The 19,265-nt window shown below is 43.7% G+C and overlaps 2 protein-coding genes and 2 pseudogenes across 3 annotated transcripts in view; 1 reads left to right on the top strand and 3 right to left on the bottom strand.

Moving 5' to 3' along the window:
• Positions 1 to 165, top strand: part of CEP104 (centrosomal protein 104) — a 48,060-nt gene extending 47,895 nt beyond the window's left edge. The window contains exon 24 of the mRNA XM_072608656.1: positions 12 to 165. The gene's annotated coding sequence lies outside the window, so the exon portion shown is untranslated. The remainder of the gene's footprint in view (positions 1 to 11) is intronic.
• Positions 166 to 6,678: 6,513 nt separating this feature from the next.
• On the bottom strand, positions 6,679 to 13,818 carry LOC140504104 (UDP-GlcNAc:betaGal beta-1,3-N-acetylglucosaminyltransferase 7-like). 2 transcript variants are annotated; one of them, XM_072608667.1, is made up of 2 exons: positions 12,276 to 13,818; positions 6,679 to 9,889 (listed from the first exon to the last, which is right to left on the bottom strand). In XM_072608667.1, the coding sequence occupies exons 1-2, from the start codon at positions 12,966 to 12,968 to the stop codon at positions 9,449 to 9,451; spliced, it is 1,134 nt and encodes a 377-aa protein (XP_072464768.1). In that variant the 5' UTR covers positions 12,969 to 13,818; the 3' UTR covers positions 6,679 to 9,448. The 2 variants fall into 2 exon arrangements, with proteins under 2 accessions (XP_072464768.1, XP_072464767.1); XM_072608666.1 differs by having other exon boundaries at positions 6,679 to 9,949; positions 12,276 to 13,817.
• A 1,543-nt stretch (positions 13,819 to 15,361) lies between these two features.
• LOC140507462 (alpha-globin transcription factor CP2 pseudogene) lies at positions 15,362 to 17,592 on the bottom strand (annotated as a pseudogene).
• Positions 17,290 to 18,645, bottom strand: LOC140507461 (alpha-globin transcription factor CP2 pseudogene; annotated as a pseudogene).
• Between the last annotated feature and the right edge of the window lie 620 nt (positions 18,646 to 19,265).

Genomic DNA, 19,265 nt, shown 5'->3' with positions numbered 1-19,265 from the left:
TCCTTGCCAAGATTTCAGATGGCCCATCAGTGATGCAGTAACTAAAGGGAATATCGTATGTACACTTTCCTAGAGGACTTCAGGAGGGAAACAACTGTCTTTGAACAAGGTTGGAAATCCCAGTGCAAATAAATCCTGAGCATCATGTGGATTTTGAACATGAAAGACTGGTTGATTTGTGTTAAGTTTGATACAAGGTCTTTTATTAAATGACATGTTTGTTCTTTTAAGAAATGTACCTCATGGCCCAGGGGGATGCCCAAAAGGATTTATCACAAATATAATGGGGTTCAGTGTGTTGGGGAGAAAAAGAAGTTAATCTCTAAGAAAAGGAGTCATGTTTTTCTTTCTAGCTTGGCCTCCATCCCTGATTCACTCCATAGAAATCTCCAGAACAAAACTTTGTTTTATGCTTGTATCTATGGTCTCATCAAAACACGAGTAACAGGATTCCCTCCAAAAGAGGTACCCATAGTACAGTGTGGGAATGAGGTCTAGGGCAGCTTTATTTCCTCCACCACAGATGAACTACATAAGATCCAGAATTTGCAGGAGAATATTAACAAATACTGAAAACAAAACATCTCAAATAACTCCTTCTACTTCCTCTAGAATGCAGAGACCCTTTATGGGACTGCTGGAAAGATATTTCATATTCGCCTTGGAACCTTGCCAAGCAGCTCAATAAGGTCCTGATCTGTCCAGCCAGGGGCTGACTTTCTTTAGTCCTTCATCTGTGAAATAATCCTGGGATTATTAGTGAAATTATCCTGGTACGGGTCATTCCCAACAATTGCACTCTTTAGTTGGTACTGTTGCTGCAGCAGTACTTGTTTCCTAGGACTGCTAGTCCACTCACCTGTACTCAGGCACCCAGAAATCTAATTCTACCTAGACTGTTCTATTTCTCATGCAGAATGTGCTTGTGTTCCAGGATACCATTGAGAGGTGGTAGGGTTGAGGAGGAGGGAAGACTTGGTTCTCCTTTTTATCCAAGGGAGAAAAAGCACTGGGGGAAAAACATCACCCAAAGGAAGGTGGAGTCATGTTTTCTCATCTCCTTTTAAAGACTACAGAGAAACTCAGTTCCTTTACATGAGTCCACCAAATCGCACCCTCTCTCCCACTCCTTAGCCAGTTGACTTCAGCTCAGCCCTCGTTTCAAGGGATCAATTGATTTCCTTCCGTTGTCCCAGCAAGGAGCCAGAGCACATACCCAGCTCTATCGAGGATTCCTCAGATTGCTTCTGCCACAGAGAAATTAGGTACCACCTCTTGTCTAATATTCTGCAACTCCAAAAATAATACCATTTCCCTTCTATACCACTTTAAGTGTGTTTGCGTTTTCACAACCTTGTAGTTATCCCCATTTTATAGATCTAGGGAAGCAGTGGTATAAAGGTACTTGTTCATGGTTACCTAGCTAGGGATAATAATCGCAGTTGTTTAGTATTTTAAGGCTTACAAAATGCTTTTCTCACAACCCTAGCAGGGCATGAGTGCAGATATCTTCCTTTTACAGAGTGAGTTTCCCAAGTTCCAACAAATAGCTATTGCATGCATTTGAGCCCAGTCTCAAACCTATATCTCCCAACTTCCAGACCATTGCCTTTTCTTGTGGACCACAGTAATTACTTCTTATGTTGATGTAGAGCCTTTAATAGTATGTGCTATATACAGGCAATGCCTCCATGCCTCCTGGAAAGCATGACTTAAAGGCATTTAACTGAGATAACATACCAAATTCATTGAACTTTTCCAGTCAGATTCCTAACAGGGTTAACACCAAGATGTATTTTCACCTCACTGGCAAAGAGGAAGAAAAAGGGATTAGTTATGACTGATATCACAGAAGGGAGAAAATTGATAATTCTGATTTCATACAATTAAGTGGTTGCCCAAACCTCGTGCAGTTAAAATTAAAAGAGAAGCAGTTGACTGGGAAAGAAATCTTTGCCACAGGTTCCTCTGATCAAAGTCTCCTATTCAAGCTATGTAAGAAACTGATCAAATTTATAAGAACAAGAACTATTTCCCCAACAGATAAACTGTCAAAGGATATAAACAAGCAATCCTTAAAAGGAAAAAATCCAAGCTCTCAACAGATATAAAAAAAGAAATGTTTCTACAAAAGAAAATGGCAATTGTCAGAGGGGCTGTGGGAGAACAGATACGCTAGCGTACTGTTGGTGGAGTTAAGAATTCTTCCAACCATTCCGAAAAATTTTGGAATTATAATCCGAAAGTCACCAAACTGATTGAACTGCATATTCCTTGACTCAGTGATACCACTAACTATACTTCAAAGATATCAAAGAAAAAGGAAAAAGACCCATGTGTCTCTGTGAGTGTGTGTTCAGCTCTTTGTTTTAGTAAACAACTAGAAACTAAGGAAGTATCCATTAAATGGAGAATGACTGAGCAAATTAATATGGATGTAACTATACCATTATGTCATAAGAAATAAAGGGATAGTTTTGGAGAAATACCAGATGAATAAACCGAGGCAGAGGACAGTGAGAAGACAGGAGAACAATTTATACAGTAACAATGTAAAGTAAAACAACTTTGAAAGACTTAAGAACTGAATAATGACCAACTGGCTTCAGAGGAGCGATTACAAAGAGGGAAGAAAATGAACATTTATGATACCTATTATGTGCCGGACATTTTGCTAAGTACTTTTTTTTTTTTTTGACAAATATCTTAATCCTTCCAACAACTCTGAGAGATCAGTGCTATTATAATCTGCATACAGTTGAGGAAACTGAGGCATCAGAGGTTTGCCCAAGGTCACATGGCTGGAAGTGTCTGACTCTGGACTGGAACTTCGGTCTTTCTGACTCCAGACCTAGGGCTCTGTGTAATGAAGCCTGTTACTCAACAGCTGACACATTTTCAGACACAGTGTGGCAATTTGTTTTTCTTGACTATATATTTGTTACAAAAGTTTTTTTTTTTTTTAAGAGGGTGGAGAAGAGTTGGGAAAGTGGGCTAGCAATAGGGTTAACAAAGTAAAACTCTTTAAATGTGCAGGGGAGAACCAAAGGAAGATTAGGAAAACGCAAACAGGACAACTTTGAGAGTTCTGTGTTGAATTGTTTTCTTGGAGGCTCAGCCATGACAGCAAAGTAGCACAGTAGACCTGGGCTCCCCTCCACAAAACTCCCCCAAACAGAACTAGAAAATCCAGAAAAAGTCCTAGTGAGTCATGTCTCCAGCACAAGCCAGTACAGAGAGAAGGGGAAGTATATGGGTACTGTGGATGGAGTCTAACGCACCCAGGAGGAAAGGTGATATACACCAGGGCAAGAGTAGGCCCCAGAACCATACCAGGCAGGTACCAACTACAGCTCTGTCAACCTCTACCCAGTTCTGGGGCACCAATTCAGGACTAAGAAGGAGACATGAGCCCAGGTGGTGTGCGAAGAAAGAAGTTCAGAAGCAAGAAACAGGCTGGCTAGGACCACAAGAGTATAGTGAAATCTCAGCTCTGTCATGTAGCCCAGCCTATAGAGGAATAGCTAAGTCAGGAATCCTAGACCAAAGAAGCCTACATTTCTGTCACTCTGGACCCACAGAGCTTTCCAGCTGACTAATAGGATAGAGTAACATAGCAGTCTACTTTTGCACAGACTCAAACCCAGGTCAGGAACTTGCAAAGCCCAGATGGGATGAGGGTAGGAGAAACAAAAAGACTGTCCTGATCAGACCACTTAGGGATCACAGAAAGCTTGCAGGTCCCCAGCCTGTTCATAACCCCATCTGAAGTTTTCTTGGCAACTAGGGAGCAAAGTGGAAAAAGAAAGAATCTACCAGTCACTTCCTGAAAGAAACCTCAAGATGAAAACTTGGAAGATCAAGGCCAAAATCCAGTGCTTACAGCAAAGATTAGAGTGGTTTGCCATTTCCTTCTCCAGCTCATTTTTTATAGGTGAGGAAACTGAGGCAAACAGGTTAAGTGACTTGCCCAGTGTCACACACAGCTTGGAAGTGTCTGAGGCTGGATGTGAACACAAGTCTTCCTGACTCCAAGCCTAGTGCTCTGTAGGATAAATAGCAAATAGTTAACAAAGGGAAGGCATTAGAATTAAGAGGGATTGGGAAAGGGGAAAGGCTTCTCATACAAGGTGGAGTTTCATCTGGGACTCAAAGGAAGCCAAAGAAGACAGCAGAGATGAGAGAGCATTCCGGGCATGGGGAAGGCAGTGAAAATGCCCAGTGCCTAGAGATCGAGTGTCTGCTTTGGGAAACATTGAAAAGGCCAATGTCACTGGATCAAAGCCTGTTGAGGGGAAGGGGGTATAAAGTTTAAGAACGCTGGAAAAGATGGGGGGCAGGTTATGATGGGCGTTGAATGGAGGAGTTTATATTTGATTCTCAAGGTAATAACCACAGATGTTAACAGCAAGTGAGGGGAAGGAGGTGCCATGGTCAGACTGAGCTTTAGGAATATCATTTTGACATAGATTGGAGGAGAAAAATGTTTGTGGCAGGCAGACCAAATAGCAATCTACTGCAATAGTCCAGAATAGAGGGGCAGCTAAGTGGCTCAGTAGATAGAGTACCAATGCTGAAATCAAGAAGACCTGAATTCAAATCCAGCCTCAGACACTACTAGCTATGTGACCCTGGGAAAGTCACTTAACTCTGACTGTCTTAAAAAAAAAAAAAAAGTCCAGAGTAGAGATAATGAAGGCCTGTGGTAGGAGGAGGTGGAGGGGGAATGGGGGAGAGGCAGAGAGGACATGGGGGTTACTGTCAGAAAGATCCTTTGGGAAATATATTACAAAGGTAAAATCGTCAGGCCTGGGCAACTGTTTGGGTGTGCTGGGTGAGAAAGATTGAAAATTCAATGCTCAGTGCTGAGAAGGGTTCAAATGTAAAATAAGAAACAACTTCCTGTTTCCTCAAGAAGCTTATATTCTAGGCAGAACCAGAACATTGTACACCATAACAGCCACATTGTGGGATGACTGACTTTGATAGACAGCTCTTGTCAGCAATGCAAGGATCTAAGACAACTCCAAAAAACTCACGAGGGGAAATGCTGTCTACATCCACAGAAAGAATGCTGATTGAAGCACACTATTTGCTCTCCTTTTCTTTTGCTGTTTTGTTTCTTCTTTCTCATGTTTCCTCCCATTAGTTAGAATTCTTCTTTACATCATGACTAATGTGAAAATATGTTTAATATGAATGCATAAGCAGAGCCTATATCAGCTTGCATGCTGTGTTGGAGAGGGGGAAGAGAAGGGAGGGGATTTTAAAACTCAAAATCTTATGGAAGTGAATATTAAAAACTAAAAATTAATTTGCTTAAAGAAGCTTATATTTTGATAGGGTGGTAAGAACATCTATGTATATCTATGTGTATATACACAATATTTATATAGTGTTAATATATAAATAGGGTCAGGAAGAGTCAGATACAAATGAACAACAAAATTATGAATAGCTTTGTTTTTCAAAAGTATGTGATAAATTCACCATATTACTTTTAAAGCTGTCTTTATCTGTTTCTTTTCTAACTTCCTTATCTTTTCTGTATATACAAATGTTATATATAAATATTATAATATTAATTAAATCATATAGATGTTTATATAATAGATTTATGTGTTTATGTTTAATATGTTTGTGTGTGTGTGTGTGTGTGTGTGTGTGGACGTGTGGACATGGGGAAGAGAAAACTTGGCATGAAAATAATCGCACTCTATAAGGAGTGAAGGGCTGTTCTGTGGAACAGGATTTATTTAGATTTGTTCTCCTTAGGTTCAGAGGTCAGGATGAGGCACAATGAGTGGAAGTCAAAAAGACCTCAAATTTAGGTTTTTAAAAGGAAAAACTTACTAACCAGTGGAACTATCCAGAATGGAATGGGTTATCAGAAATACTGTCAATTCAGATCAACTGGCATTGCTCAACAAGCACCTACTGTGTGCCTGCCACTGTGCTAAGCAGTGATACAAAGAAAGGCAAAAATATAATCCCTACTATGGGGAATTTCACAGTCTAATGGGTGAAACAACATGGAAATAATGGCATACAAGTAAGATAGAGACCAGATAAGATAATAGAGGAAAGGTATTGGTATGGAGGCTATCTGGGAAAGGCTTCTTGTGGAAGGTGGGTGTTTTTAGTTGTGGAGGGGGTCCCAGGTCAGGTGCAGATCAGACTATATGGCCTCTAAGGTCTTCTCCAACTCTGAGGTCCCATGAGTATTTCCACATTCTCAGAAGAGATGCCTGGGACTTAATCGAGTCCCTTAGTCTCCTAACATCCAGTTATTCATTCACAGAAACTTCAGCGTTGTGGCTGAAGATAGCTGTGAACCCACCTTCCCAAATCTTATTTTTAAATAGTGGATGTTTTTTGGAAAGAGGTATTGTTTTCCCAAGGGCTATCTCCTCACGTGCTTGGAAGACCAGCTGTTGGCAAGTGAAATGTGACCAGCTGCTTCTGCTTAAGCAACACTTCCCCCTGTACATCAGTGGTCATTAGTTTCCAACGTTCCCCATCAACCCACCTGCCAGATCTGACTCCAGAGTTTTCAGACCTCCCTCACTGTTTTGCAAAAGACACATCATGATGCCTTGTTAGAGACAAAACTGGACAATAAGAAAAACGCATACATATACACAAATATGTAATAAATAAAAATAGACAAGGCAAATGTTAAATAATGAATTTTAAATTTAATCATGACCTACTACTCCCATAATTTACAGTCTCATAAGAAACCAAGAAGCTATACAAATTACTAATTATAAAACAGCTTTTTAAAATTCCAATATATGGCTAATTTAAAAGCTACCTAAATTCATTTACTCTGCAAAAGTATTCCAGATCAGTAGAAAAGGCACATGAAAAGAGGAACACTTGCAGAATGAACACTTTTTTCTCAGTATCTTTAAAGGCCATGAGAGCTGCCTGGTGCAAATATCACTTTGCTGTGTTGGTGACATAAACTACATTAGAAAGAAAACTGACCAAACTCTTCTCACTCCCTCATGTGGGCTTGCTTCCTCTCTTGCATGACCAGAAATTCATGAAGTTTCTCTTCAGACTTCTTGGTCTGGTGTTGCTGGGTTCTCAGAAATAGCATCCACCACAAGAAGGGGGCTCCTGCAGTTTGTGGCAAGTTTTAACTGTCAGTCAGTGTATAAGACCAATGGGAAACCTCTTCTGCTTCTGTTCCAGCTTGGGAATTGAAGGGAAAACAGAGTCCCCAAAGTCCATCAAGACAGCCTCAAAAATTGTGCAACTATTCCTCCATCTGCTTGTTGCCTGGGACTACCCAGGTCAGAGACACAGTCCTTTAGACAGTCCCAGAATCCATCCCTGTGGAGCAAGGCAGTCTTACAGAAGAGCTGGGGAAGAACCATCCAGCTCTTCTAACCCACTTAAAGAATTAAAATCACATAAAGAATGAAGTTATTTATAGGACCCTAGACTTGAAGCGGGAAAAGACTTCACAAGTCATCAAAGTCAGCTTCCTCATTTTAGAGAAAAGGGAACTCAAATTCAGAGGTGACGACCATAACCAAGCAATTAGTAAGTGATAGAGATCACAGCGTCATAGAGCTGAAGTTAGAAGAAACCTCAGACACCATCTAGTGCAACCCTCTTGTTTTTCAGATGGGGAAACTCAAGCCCAGAGAAAAGAGAGAACAAAGCAAAAATGTTTAAGACCCTCCTGCCTCAAGATCATAAAGCTGTTCCCTGCTTCCATTATTGTCAGAGAGTATAGGAAGACTCAGGTTTAGGGAAAGGCCACAGCTGTAAGCTTACCTTATATTCACTCTTCTCAGGCAAAGGGGTAGCAACAAGAGGCTGTTAACTTCTCTAGACATCACTTTCCCTATTTGTTAAATGAGAGGATTTTACTAAATGATCTATAAGGTCCCTCTCTGAGTCTGTCAATGTATGAGCCATAACCGATGACATCAACAATTTCATGGGAAACCCCATGTAAACACTTTGTAAAGGTGGAGGATTTTACGTGTATAAGACTGTATATAACAGAGGACTCAGTTGATCTGTTGGTGCATTTTGCTGAACTACTTCCCCTCTCTCTTTTTTATTCTTTGTGATAAAGGACAGATCTTTAGGAAAGATATGAAAAAGGAACAAATTAAGAAACATGGGTGTTGTAAAAACAAAAGATAGCAATAAAAACTTTTTTAAAAAACAATCAACTAAGGCATCAGAGCACAATGGCAGGGTGCTGAAGACTTTGGAAAGTTTAATTCATTCTTATATATTTTTTGCTTTCTCTTCAATTCTGTGGTATAGCCACCAGAGCTCAGCTTCAAACACAGAAGTGGGTGTGTTTAAAACCACAGGATGCCCTGCCACTATGGTGACAGGGAATTCTCCAAGCAAATAAGATCAGTGGTTACAACCTGATTTATTGCCTAGTTCTAGCAAACTGTGGTTTAGGTTTTTCAGTTGAAAGGGAGGGAAAAATTAACTCTTGATATCCTGAGCCATGCCCTAAACAAAGACTTGGCTTTCACCATTTCATGACAGCATCTCCAAACTGTGTTAGTAAATTCAAACTCTCTTCCCCTCTGGCTGTTAGCTCTGTCAGATGTACTTTTAAGCTTTTTCTTCAAATACGACAGCTTTACTGTGGCTGAGAAACTGCCTACTTTCTATCTGCCCATAGCAACCTGGAGACAAAGAGCATCTCCCCAGTTAGAGCAGAAGGAAACCCAACTGACTTGAGAACTGTCTCCTCCATTCTCAAGAGACACCTTCTATTATGTTTTGGGCAACTCCTTCCCTGCCCCTTTGGCATGGGCCTAGGAAGACTTTGTAATCCTTTCTGTGCATCTACAGTTACAAAGCACTTTTCACTCAGTTACCTCATTTGATCCTCTCAATTCCTATGAGGTAGGCAGAGGAAATATTGCTATCCATTTAGTGTCTCGTAAACTGAGGCTCAGAAAAAAAAAAGTGACTCTCCCAAAGTCTCACAGCAGGTATATGGCAGAGCTAGATCAGAAACCAGGTCCTCAATCTCCAGAGAGTGTTCATTCAGCTACCCAATGCTGTTTCCAAATATAAGGTACTATATATACTATTCAGCCCTGCACTGGTCTTTTCCAGAACATTAAAGGAGCCCTGCTGAGATAGACTGACATTCACTTCCTCTTTCAAAGCACGATTTTACAGAGCGAGTGTTTCCTAGTCTCAGATGTTTAAGGGCTAGGGTCAGAACTGTCCTGAGAATGGGATCAAACAATCCTTGACCCCATATCTAGACAAATCTAAGCCCTTATTCTATCAGCGTGGAAACAGGCCCACAGGAGTAATCAGAGGAGAGATTTGGAATCCAGATTCTCTGACGCTGAAGTCAGTAATTCTACTGGTTGTCACACTCCACCTTCAAACAACTGAGGCAGAGACAAAGTAGGACTCCCCGTGGGTGGCAAGAGACTCAGAGGAAGCTGACGTTCTTGGCACAATGCAGGTCTTTACTATGCACAGCCTCCCACATGTTGATGAGGGCAGGGGGCCCCAGCTGGTGCACCATGAGCAGTTCCCGGTAGAAGCAGGGATCCCGGTTCATGGGATTAGTGCGAGTCCGGTGAATGCCGAACGTACGGAAGCCTGGGTGAGCCTGAGGCACCACCCCAAGCCGCTTCAGGCACATACCCAGGAAGACATCGTCTATGGGGAACAGGGGAAGATACTCTGAGACTGGCAGCAGGCGCCGAACCAGCGGGGCAGCCATGAGGATGCCTCCCCCTCCAGCGTAGGGCGGGTAAGGCTGGTTGAAAAGTTCGGGTGGGATGTAATACTTGCTGTGCTGGTTGCGAATGGGCCAGGCCCGGCGAATCACGTCCCCAACAAAGAGCTGAGGCAGTCTAGGGTCGCCCTGTCGGGAGCGTAGGAATTCCAGCAAATTGGCAGGATGTACAAACACATCATCGTCACCCTGGGGATAGACCCAGCTCATCTCAACATAGACTGATACTGGCTTCTCCCCTTCCACCCCACTATTACAAAACTAATCAATCAATTATTCAATCAATTAGACATTTACTCTATGGCAGACATATGGAACAGTATGTAGAGCGGTGGTCTTGGAATCAGGAAGACATAATCAAGAGTTCAAATCCGGCCTCAGACACTTCCTATCTGAGTGACCCTGGAAAAGTCACTTCACCCTGTCTGCTTCAGTTTCCTCATCTGTAAAATGAGCTGGAGAAAGAAATGGCAAACCATTCCACTATCTTTGCTAACAGGGTCACAAAAAGTTGGACACAACTGAAATGACTGTACAACAGTAACAAATTGCCAGACACTATGCAGTCCCTGTACCCTACAAAACTGAGGTCCCTTGATCCTTGTATGTCACAGTGGTTAGAAGAATCATGTGGGAGAATATATGTAAAACATTTTGCAAACCTTCAAGTGCTCTTCAAGTAGGAATCATCATTATTATCATTATTGATTCCTCTCTCTTCCTCTCAATCCATGGTGCCTGCAGCAAGATATAGTAGGGGCAGGAAGTGGGATGCTGGACTGGGGATCAGAAATCCAGATTAAGATCCCAGCTGGGTCACTCTAACTGTTGCCAGCTTAGTTGAGTTGTTTGAAGCCTCAATTTCTTTACATGTCAAATGGGAATACCAATAGTTGCCCTAAGTCAAGAGACCAAGAATAAGTCATTTCAGTTCTTGGGACCTTTGCTTCAACTTCCCCTAAAAAATGAATAGATTATCCTGGAGGATTTCTCAGCTTCCTTCCAGCTCTGATATTCTATAATACCTCGGAGGATTGCTGGAAGCATCACAGGAGATGATAATAAAAACAGCATATCATCATCATCATCATCATCATCATCATCATCATCATCTGGTTTCTTTCCAATCTCAGCTCAAATCCAACCTTCCACAAGAGGTCTTTCTGTGTTCCCCAGCAGCTAACATCTTTCTGAAATTGCCCTTCAGTTACCTTGGGGATATCTTGTATGCACCTGGTTATTTACATGTCTCCCTTATTAGTCTGTGAGTTCCTTGAGAGCAAGGACTATCTTTTGTTTGTTGGTTGAGTGATATATACATAGTGTATGTGTGTATATATATATATATATATATGTTTGTATGTACGTGTATTATATATGTATGTATGTGTATATATATGTGTGTGTGTGTGTGTGTGTGTGTGTGTGTATGGCATCTCACTTGGCCTTCACACAATTGTTATGAAATAGAAAAACATTGTTATCCCAATTCCTCAAGCTAAGGAAATTGAAGCTGAGAAGGGGACAAGTAAATTGACCAAAGTCAGAACTCCAGGAGTTCACAGAACTAAGGACTGGAAGCGATGTTAGAGGGAATCTAGTCAAACTCCCTCAGTTTCCAGCTGAGGTAACTGAGGCCCAGAGAAATGACTGGCTGAAGATCACCAAAGTAGGGCAGGGCAATCAGGCAATCCAAGCCCGAGTCTCCTAATAGTAACCATTACTTAAGGTTTGCAAAGCACCAAACATATGTTTTCTCATTTGATCCTTACAACAACCCTGGAGGAAGGGGGTGGGGGTAGCTGCTATTATTATTAGCATCTACCTCCCCATTTTACAGATGAGGAAAATGAGCATGAGAGAAGTTAAGGGACACCCCCAGGTTCACAAAGCTAAAAGGTGTGTGCAGAAGGATTTGAACTCATCTCCATGACTCTAATGGGTCCAACACTCTCTCACTTAGTTACCTAGTCCCTCTTTTCCCATATAATAGTCCCTGCTATTATCCACAAAGTATTCTGTAAATTATGAGTTATCTTTCAGTTTCCTGCCCTGTATTCCAGCCTATTGATTCGTCTCATTCCACCAGCTCTCAGACACACACCTCCCCAAGTCTTGATCCCTTCTCAACTCTTGGGCCTTCCCACCCCTTCCTCACCACTCTTCACCACCTGAGTCTTAGTACTGGCTCTGTCACTAATTTGCCATGGGACCTTGAACAAGTCCGTCCAATCTTCAATTTTCCCCTCGGTAAAACGAGATGATCTCCCAAGATCCATTCTTGCTCTAGGCTAGTGTGACTCTAATCTTTAGCGCCCAGTCCCTCCCCAGCCCCAATTCCCCAGCCTTTTGCCAATCCAATCCAGGGCCCTCCCTGAGACGAGACCCCCTCCCACATCCTCGCTCTCAGCCAGGTAGAGGAATGGACTGTGAGCAGAACAGGTAGGTGGGAGGTTCCCAGCTTCTGCCTGCCCCTCGCCTGCCGCTGCGGGGATCCTTCCCTTGCTTCACTTACCTGGAACACGAATTCCACACTGTGGCAGCGACGCTGGAACCAGCGCAGGAAGTTGACAGCTTTGAGTGTGAGGTTATAGAAGGTGTCGTCGAAGTCCCAGCGCAGCAGATCCCCGTGCGCCCGGTCCTCCTGCTCCAGTCTCTGGCGAAGTGCCTCTCCGCTCGGCCCCTCTTCGGCCGCTCCTCTACCCAGCAAGAACACTGTGCGCACGGCTGCGGCGTCCGAGTCCGAGCCGGGACCCGTCAGTTCTCGACCCCATGTGCGCCTTACAGCCTCTCGCCGCTCGCCGTGCTCGGGCGCCGACTTGACTGCCAGCAGCAGCCGCACCCGACCTCCACACTTGTCCGGGTGGTCTCTGCGCAGGGGGAAATAGCGACAATGGCTGTGACGGAGGAAGGCGCGGAAGCGTGGCTCTTTGAGCTGCTGAGGAACGACCTGGGGCTGCGTTGAGGCACACCACACCGTCCTCATGGCATCTCCGTCTTCGCCACCCACCAGCTCCAGCCCAGAGTCAGGGCGCACGGATGCATTGGTACCAGCAGGTCGGTGGCGTCCCTGGGGCAGGCGAGCGAGCTCTAGTCGCACGACACCCAACCACAGCAACGTTAACGCTAACAGCGCTGCCCCTAGGGCGCACCGCCTCCTACCCGGACCGCTGCCCACTGGCCACCACCGCACACAACACAGTGACATGGCACTGAGCTCGATTGGTTGGGGTGCCGGCTCTTTGTTCGGGCCACAGTTCGCGCCAGCCTGCCTCTGTCCAAAGCTGAGGGGTATGCACTGCGCCCTCGCTTCCTGAGAAGCTATCCTCAGCCACTGGCGGGGTTTGGGACTCCACCCCGAGGAGAGTACAGGTGCCTCCGAGGGGGGCCATCAAGGGGCCACTAGCCCCCGCCTTGTGTCAGCGAGACTCAGGGTCCTGGTGCTATGGCTGAAGAGGAAGAGAAGGGAGGCAGAGCGTAGAGGACCCGGAACTTCCGAAAACCGGGAGACCCAGTAGGTCAACTTCCCTGCTAGTCTCCCCTGCATCTCTCAGGCCCGCGTCACAGCCATGCACCGAGCACTCAGAGGTGGAGCTGCTAACCCACCTCTCCCTGACCCGCCGAGAGTTCCTGTAGATCGCCCCTCCGCGAAAGAGATCGCCCTCATCAACCTGAGGGGAGGTAGGTGCGGGAAGTCCCCTGCTGTTTTCAGTGTGTTGTGGCTATGTTGGCACTTCTGAGGAATCATCCAGAAACCAAAAAACACTCTTCCCCTTCCCAAGACGCGAAGAATTGCGCTGATTCTGCACAGGCAGCGTCAGATGCTAGAAAGTTCTCTGGGAATGAGCAGTAGAAAAGAGCTAAAGGTTCTCTGTTCAAGATTACAAATAAATGTAGGGCAGGTAGCTTTGGGGTCAAGAGCCTAGGGTACTAGTGTCACTTCTTCAAATGGCTAAGTAACCTGGACACCTTCCTCCCTTTCTCTGGTCTTTCTGAAATTTCCATACTGATTTCATTGGTTTAGGGAATCTCTGCCAAGGAAATTCTCTCAGCCAATGCTGATCAGCAGCATCTGCTCTGAGACTTTCAGTCTTTAGAGAAACCTGAGGCAGGGAGAGGTTTAATGACTTGCACAGGGTAACACAGCAAGTAAGTATGAGCCAAAGGAAGACTCTGAGGTTGCATTTTGACTCACTGCCTCTCCATAATTTTAATAATAATAGTGATTCGTCCATAATACTAGTAATAATATGATAATAATAGTGGTAATAATAATAATTTCCAATGCGCTTTTCTCACAATATAGCTTACACAAATAAAAGTAAGATAGTCTTGAGTCAGTCATCTCTCTGCCTCAGTTTCCTCATCTACAAAATGAGGAATTTGGATGAGATGGATGATCTCCAATTTAGAAATACTATTACCCATGATCACACAGCCAGGAAGTAGAAAAGTCAGGTATTCAAACCCTGGTCTCTTCATTCCAAATCTGGAACCCCTTGCACTCTAATTGTTTTCACTACTCCTCTACCTCAATTTATTTTTGTGGGTAAGGGGGGCAGAGCCATTAAGTGATTTGCCCAGGGTCACACAGTTAAGTAAGGATCTTCAGTCATATTTGAACCCAGGTTCTCCTGACTCCAGAGTCTGTACTCCATCCCCTGCACCACCGAGCTGTCCCACCTTGACCCCACTTTTGACAGGGCCTTCTTCCTCCCTGAAATAACCCCTGGCGTAGACTGAGATTGGCTTTTTTTCCCCAGTTGCCTTAGGGGTATCCTCTATCTGGAATTTAATATGATCATATTAAATAGGGGCAGCTAGGTGGTGCAGTAGATAGAGTACCAGTGCAGGGGTCAGGAGGACCTGAGTTCAAATCTCACCTCAGACACTTGACACTCACTAGCTGTGTGACCTTGGGCAAGTCGCTTAACCCCAATTGCCTCATCCTGAATCATCTCCAGTCATCCTGATGAGTATCTGGTCACTGAATTCAAATGGCTCTGGAGGAGAAGTGAAGCTGGTGACCTGCACAGCCCTCCCTCACTCAAAACAAAGTCACGTGCAAGTCATGTCATTATTTCTCTGATGGCATGGTCTTCTTCGGCAGTGAAGGATGAACACACAATATGATCATATCACTTAGAACTGGAAGAGACCATAGAAATCTAATATAGCCCTCTTTTCTTACAGAGAAGGAAACTGAGGTCCATCTGTACCCCAGTAATCCAGGAACTCATTCATTTATTGAATAAAAAACATTTATCAACTGCCTTCGGTAGGGTTCTGGACTAAGTGCTGAGCAGGATACAAAATTACGTAAGACAGTTCCTGTTTCCCAGTAATTTACAGTCTAAACGTCTTGTTTTCTAATTGTTTCAGTGTTGCCCAGAGACTGTCAACTCCAGGAAAGCAAGGATTCCATTTTTTGCTTCTCTTCTTCTACCTCCCACAAAACTTAGCTCTGATTTAGATAACATAGTAGATACTCAGTAAAGATTTGTGGATCAAGTAATTTGAGGCACCTCTTGCAGGTGTTTCTGCCAATCCCAAATTGTTCCCAGACTCAGCCCCATTACAATAAACCAATGGATGCTGAGCACCCAGTCAAAAGCACTACATGAACAATACAAAATAAACTACATACCTCTTACCCTAGGAATGAGGACACAGGGTAAGAGAGAGGAAACAGTACAATATGTTCAAAGAAAGGTCTGGGAACTTCACTGGGAAAAATTAACTTTGGGAAATACAGTCAGTGCTCAAATCCCACCAATTTTATTGTGTAATAATGCCCCCCCCAAAAAAATAGATTTCAATGTTCATATCTTTGACCCTACTAATGGGTCACTTTGGGCAGGTGTTTGCTCCATCCCCTATGTAAATTCACATTTCACCACACCAATGCATGATCACCATGCAGCGTCAAGAGAGTAATGGCAGGTTATACAGGGCACGAGGGGAAATCCCTATCATTCTGTTTTCCAGGAACAAATATACTGTAGTGAAAGCAGAGACTGCAGGTATGTCATGAGGGAGTTGGTGGATAGTCTAAAGAATATAGAGTTCATTTTTATTTATATATTAGGGAAAAAATTATATGGCTCCAGATTGTCACAAAATTTAACATCTTTCAATGAAGTATCACATAATTCCCATTATCATTATACATACATAAAATCTAAATGATATGACAAGTTTCTATCAATATTCAACAACAACACAGTCCAGAAATTGTACCTGAGAAATAGCTACAGAACTCGCATGCCAGATAGGAATCTGTGTGTGGCAAGACAGTTGGAACAAGAAATGGATTCCATCTCCAGTGTAGCACCACCCCACCTTCCATTCTCCATCAGTCAGGCTCCTGCAGACCTCCAACTCTCTATCCATATCTCTCTGCAAGAGGGAGAATGTCCAAGGGGTGAAGGAAGCAGCAGCTCCCCAGCATGGAATGCTCCCCTTCTATTTCAATATGCGGTAGGTATCATTGATTTCAGGTTTCATTGCGACCAGAACAAAAGAAGCTTGCTCCTGAAAGTTCTGAATCATCTTATCACTGATGGGCACATGGATTCCTGTTGGCCCCTGTTTGTAGATCTGACTGATCCGATGAGGGGAAATACTGAAAAACTCAGCAGTTTTCTCTGTCAGCTCAATGGCTGTTAGTTCTTCCAGAGAGATGGTGGCATGGTACACAAAGAAAACATCCATCCTCATACTTCTTTGGCTGTTGCTGCTGCTGCCGCTGCTCCCTCAGTTTCTATGATTCCTGGCCAACATGAACCATCAGCCTGGACCTCACCATGTACCATTTCCAAGGCTTTAAAGAGTCAGATTCCATCAGCAGAGCCATAAATTTGGATAAAACGTCATCTCTGGTTAACTTCAGTACATCTGCACAGTTCATCTGAGAAGTTTGTGAAAAGCCATGAGAAGGTGAAGAATCGTTTGCAATGTAACCGCTCTTGAGCTTCCTGAGGGCTAATTTTTGGCAGTCGTGGCTGGTGGCTTGGTGAAGCATTTCCTTTTCCAATCAAAAAACTGCTATGTGCAAAGGGCTACAAAAATATACATACCCTTTGACTCAGCAATATTGCTTCTAGGACTGTATCCCAAAGAGATCATAGAAATAGGAAAGGGTCCCACATGTACAAAAATATTTTTAGCAGCTCTCTTTGTGGTGGCCAAAAACTGGAAATCAAGGGGATTCCCAAAAATTGAGGAATGGCTGAACAAGTTATAGTATATAAATGTGGTGGAATACTATTGTGCTATAAGAAATGATGAAAAAGAAGACTTCAGAGAGGTCTGGATGGACTTATATGAACTGATGCTGAGTGAAAAGAGCAGAACCAGGAGAACTTTGTACACAGCAACAACCACAGTGTGCCAGGAATTTTTCTGGTAGACTTAGCCTTTCACAACAATGCAAGGACCTAAAAATTTCCAGTGGACTCTTGAGGCAAAATGCCTTCCACATCCAAAGAACTATGGAATTGGATCACAGAATGAAGCAGACCATTTTCTCTTGTGTTCTTTGGTTCTGTTTTATGATTTCTTCCCATTCATTTTAATTCTTCTATACAACATGACTAAGGTGAAAATGTATTTAATAGGAATGTAAGCGTAGAACCTATATAAAACTACATGCCATCTTGGGGAGGGAGGGAGGAAGGAAGAGAAGGGAGAGAAAGAAATCTAAGATATATAGAAATGATTGTAGAAAACTGAAAACAAATAAAATAATTTAAATTTTTTAAATGCTTAAAAAAAAAAAGAAAAACTGCTATGGGAATTGTTAAAGCCAGGTGATGGGGAATTGCTGACATGTCAGGTCATGGAGAACACTGTTTCATAGGAAGGTTGGTAACTTTCCTTTTCTGGAGGGGTTCCCTTCTCCACTTTCTCCCTGTCTGATTTTTTACTTCCTGTCTGCACCTTTGGGCTTGAAAACTTTTATCTGACTGCTGGCTGAATGCAAGCATTCCAATGTCATTCTCCTTGAAGGTGTCAATCTGAACTGGGAATGGCCCACCGTTTTCTCCACCATGTTTTCTCATAGTGAGCATTGTGCTGATTCAATGTACGGGAATAAACATGGATGGCCTCTTTGCAGAATCCCAGAGTAACTCCACAGGATTCAGTTGTGTTGGATTTGCCCTACAGACATTGGAATATCTATAATAAGAAGTCTATCCCTTGGCTAGTCCTATCTCCAGCCCTCAAGCTGCTGATGCTCAGGGTCCCGCTGGCTTTTGGGAGGGAACACCGCTGGAAATACACTCTGTGCTAACCTTCCACTGAAAGGTTTGAAAATTTCCTGTTGTCCAGCATCCAGATTTCACCAGACTGTCCTTGCTTGAGATATGTGAGTGTTTCATCAAGGAGCTTTACTGCAGGAGATGTAGCACACAAAGCACATACTGGAAAAGTAGGATTTTGTTCTGATTATCAGGTGGTGAACTTGACCCTTCTCGGGCCAATGCAAGAACATCAGCCTCTGTATAGGCCCCGCGACCCGTTCTTGGACGATCCCAGACAGACTCGCGTCAAAGTCCTGCACCAGCCCAGACTCGATATCCTCGTAGACCAGCAGCAACTTCAGCTACCCAGACCGTCCTACCTCCTTCCAAAGGACCCCCTGCAGACATCGGTCTTTCTGGAGCTAGACAAGGGCTTCACGAGTACGGCCAGAGCTGCGCGATGCTATTCCACTCCATCCGACCCCAGCTAGAGGGAAGTCTGCACACGCCCATCCCAACCTGGACACTCGGCCTTCTGCCCTGGGTTGCTCCTCCCCAGACTCCAGGCCTAGCCCCTGGCTCCAGAGAAGCGTCGAGAGCCCTCGGGGCTCCTCCAGAGCAGACACGCAAATCCGTCATCTCCCTGCTGTCCCACCCCAGGTTGCGTCCGTGCCCCTGGTCCCCTCCACCCGCCGAGGGCAGCTCTCTCCGTTAGTCTCCCGCCTCCCCATCCACTTACCTTTCCCACAAGTATCCCACCCCTCCTATATAATACTTTTAAGATCTGCAAAGCATCTTAAGTGTCTTGTCGCATTTGATCCTTAACAGCCACCCTGTGAGGTAGTTGCTATTATTATTTCCATTTCACAGATGAGGAAATCAAATATGGAAGAACACAAGTGACACATAGCTAGTGAGTGTCTGAGTGAAGAATCAAACTCAAGTCTTCCTGACTCCAAGTCTGACAATGTGCACTGTGCCGGGACACTGCTTCATAAACAGACAACTCCTGGTAAGTGGTCAAGTCCCTTCACCTTATTAGAACATGAGTCTTGTACAATATCATTCCAGAATGAAAGACTTTCCCTCTTCAGTCCAAAAGACTTTTTCCTCTTCCCTCAGTGAGTGAGACTGACTTCACATCTTATCACTTATATTAAATGAGAAGGGGATGAATAAATTAACCAGTCCCACTCTTACACTGTGATCACATGGTTTATTGAATGAAATGAAATAATGAAAGAAAATAAATCAGGTGC

Source organism: Notamacropus eugenii, chromosome 5, assembly GCF_028372415.1.
Source record: "Notamacropus eugenii isolate mMacEug1 chromosome 5, mMacEug1.pri_v2, whole genome shotgun sequence".
NCBI classification, from domain to species: domain Eukaryota; kingdom Metazoa; phylum Chordata; class Mammalia; order Diprotodontia; family Macropodidae; genus Notamacropus; species Notamacropus eugenii.
Note: the sequence above shows the minus strand (reverse complement) of the source record. Positions and strands in the feature narration are given on the sequence as shown.

Coding starts and splice junctions, on each gene's coding strand:
- LOC140504104 (XM_072608666.1), bottom strand. CDS start 12,968: ATGTCACTGTGTTGTGTGCGGTGGTGGCCAGTGGGCAGCGGTCCGGGT. Junction 9,950..12,275: donor GTGTGGAATTCGTGTTCCAG/GTAAGTGAAGCA, acceptor GTCTATCCCCAG/GGTGACGATGATGTGTTTGT.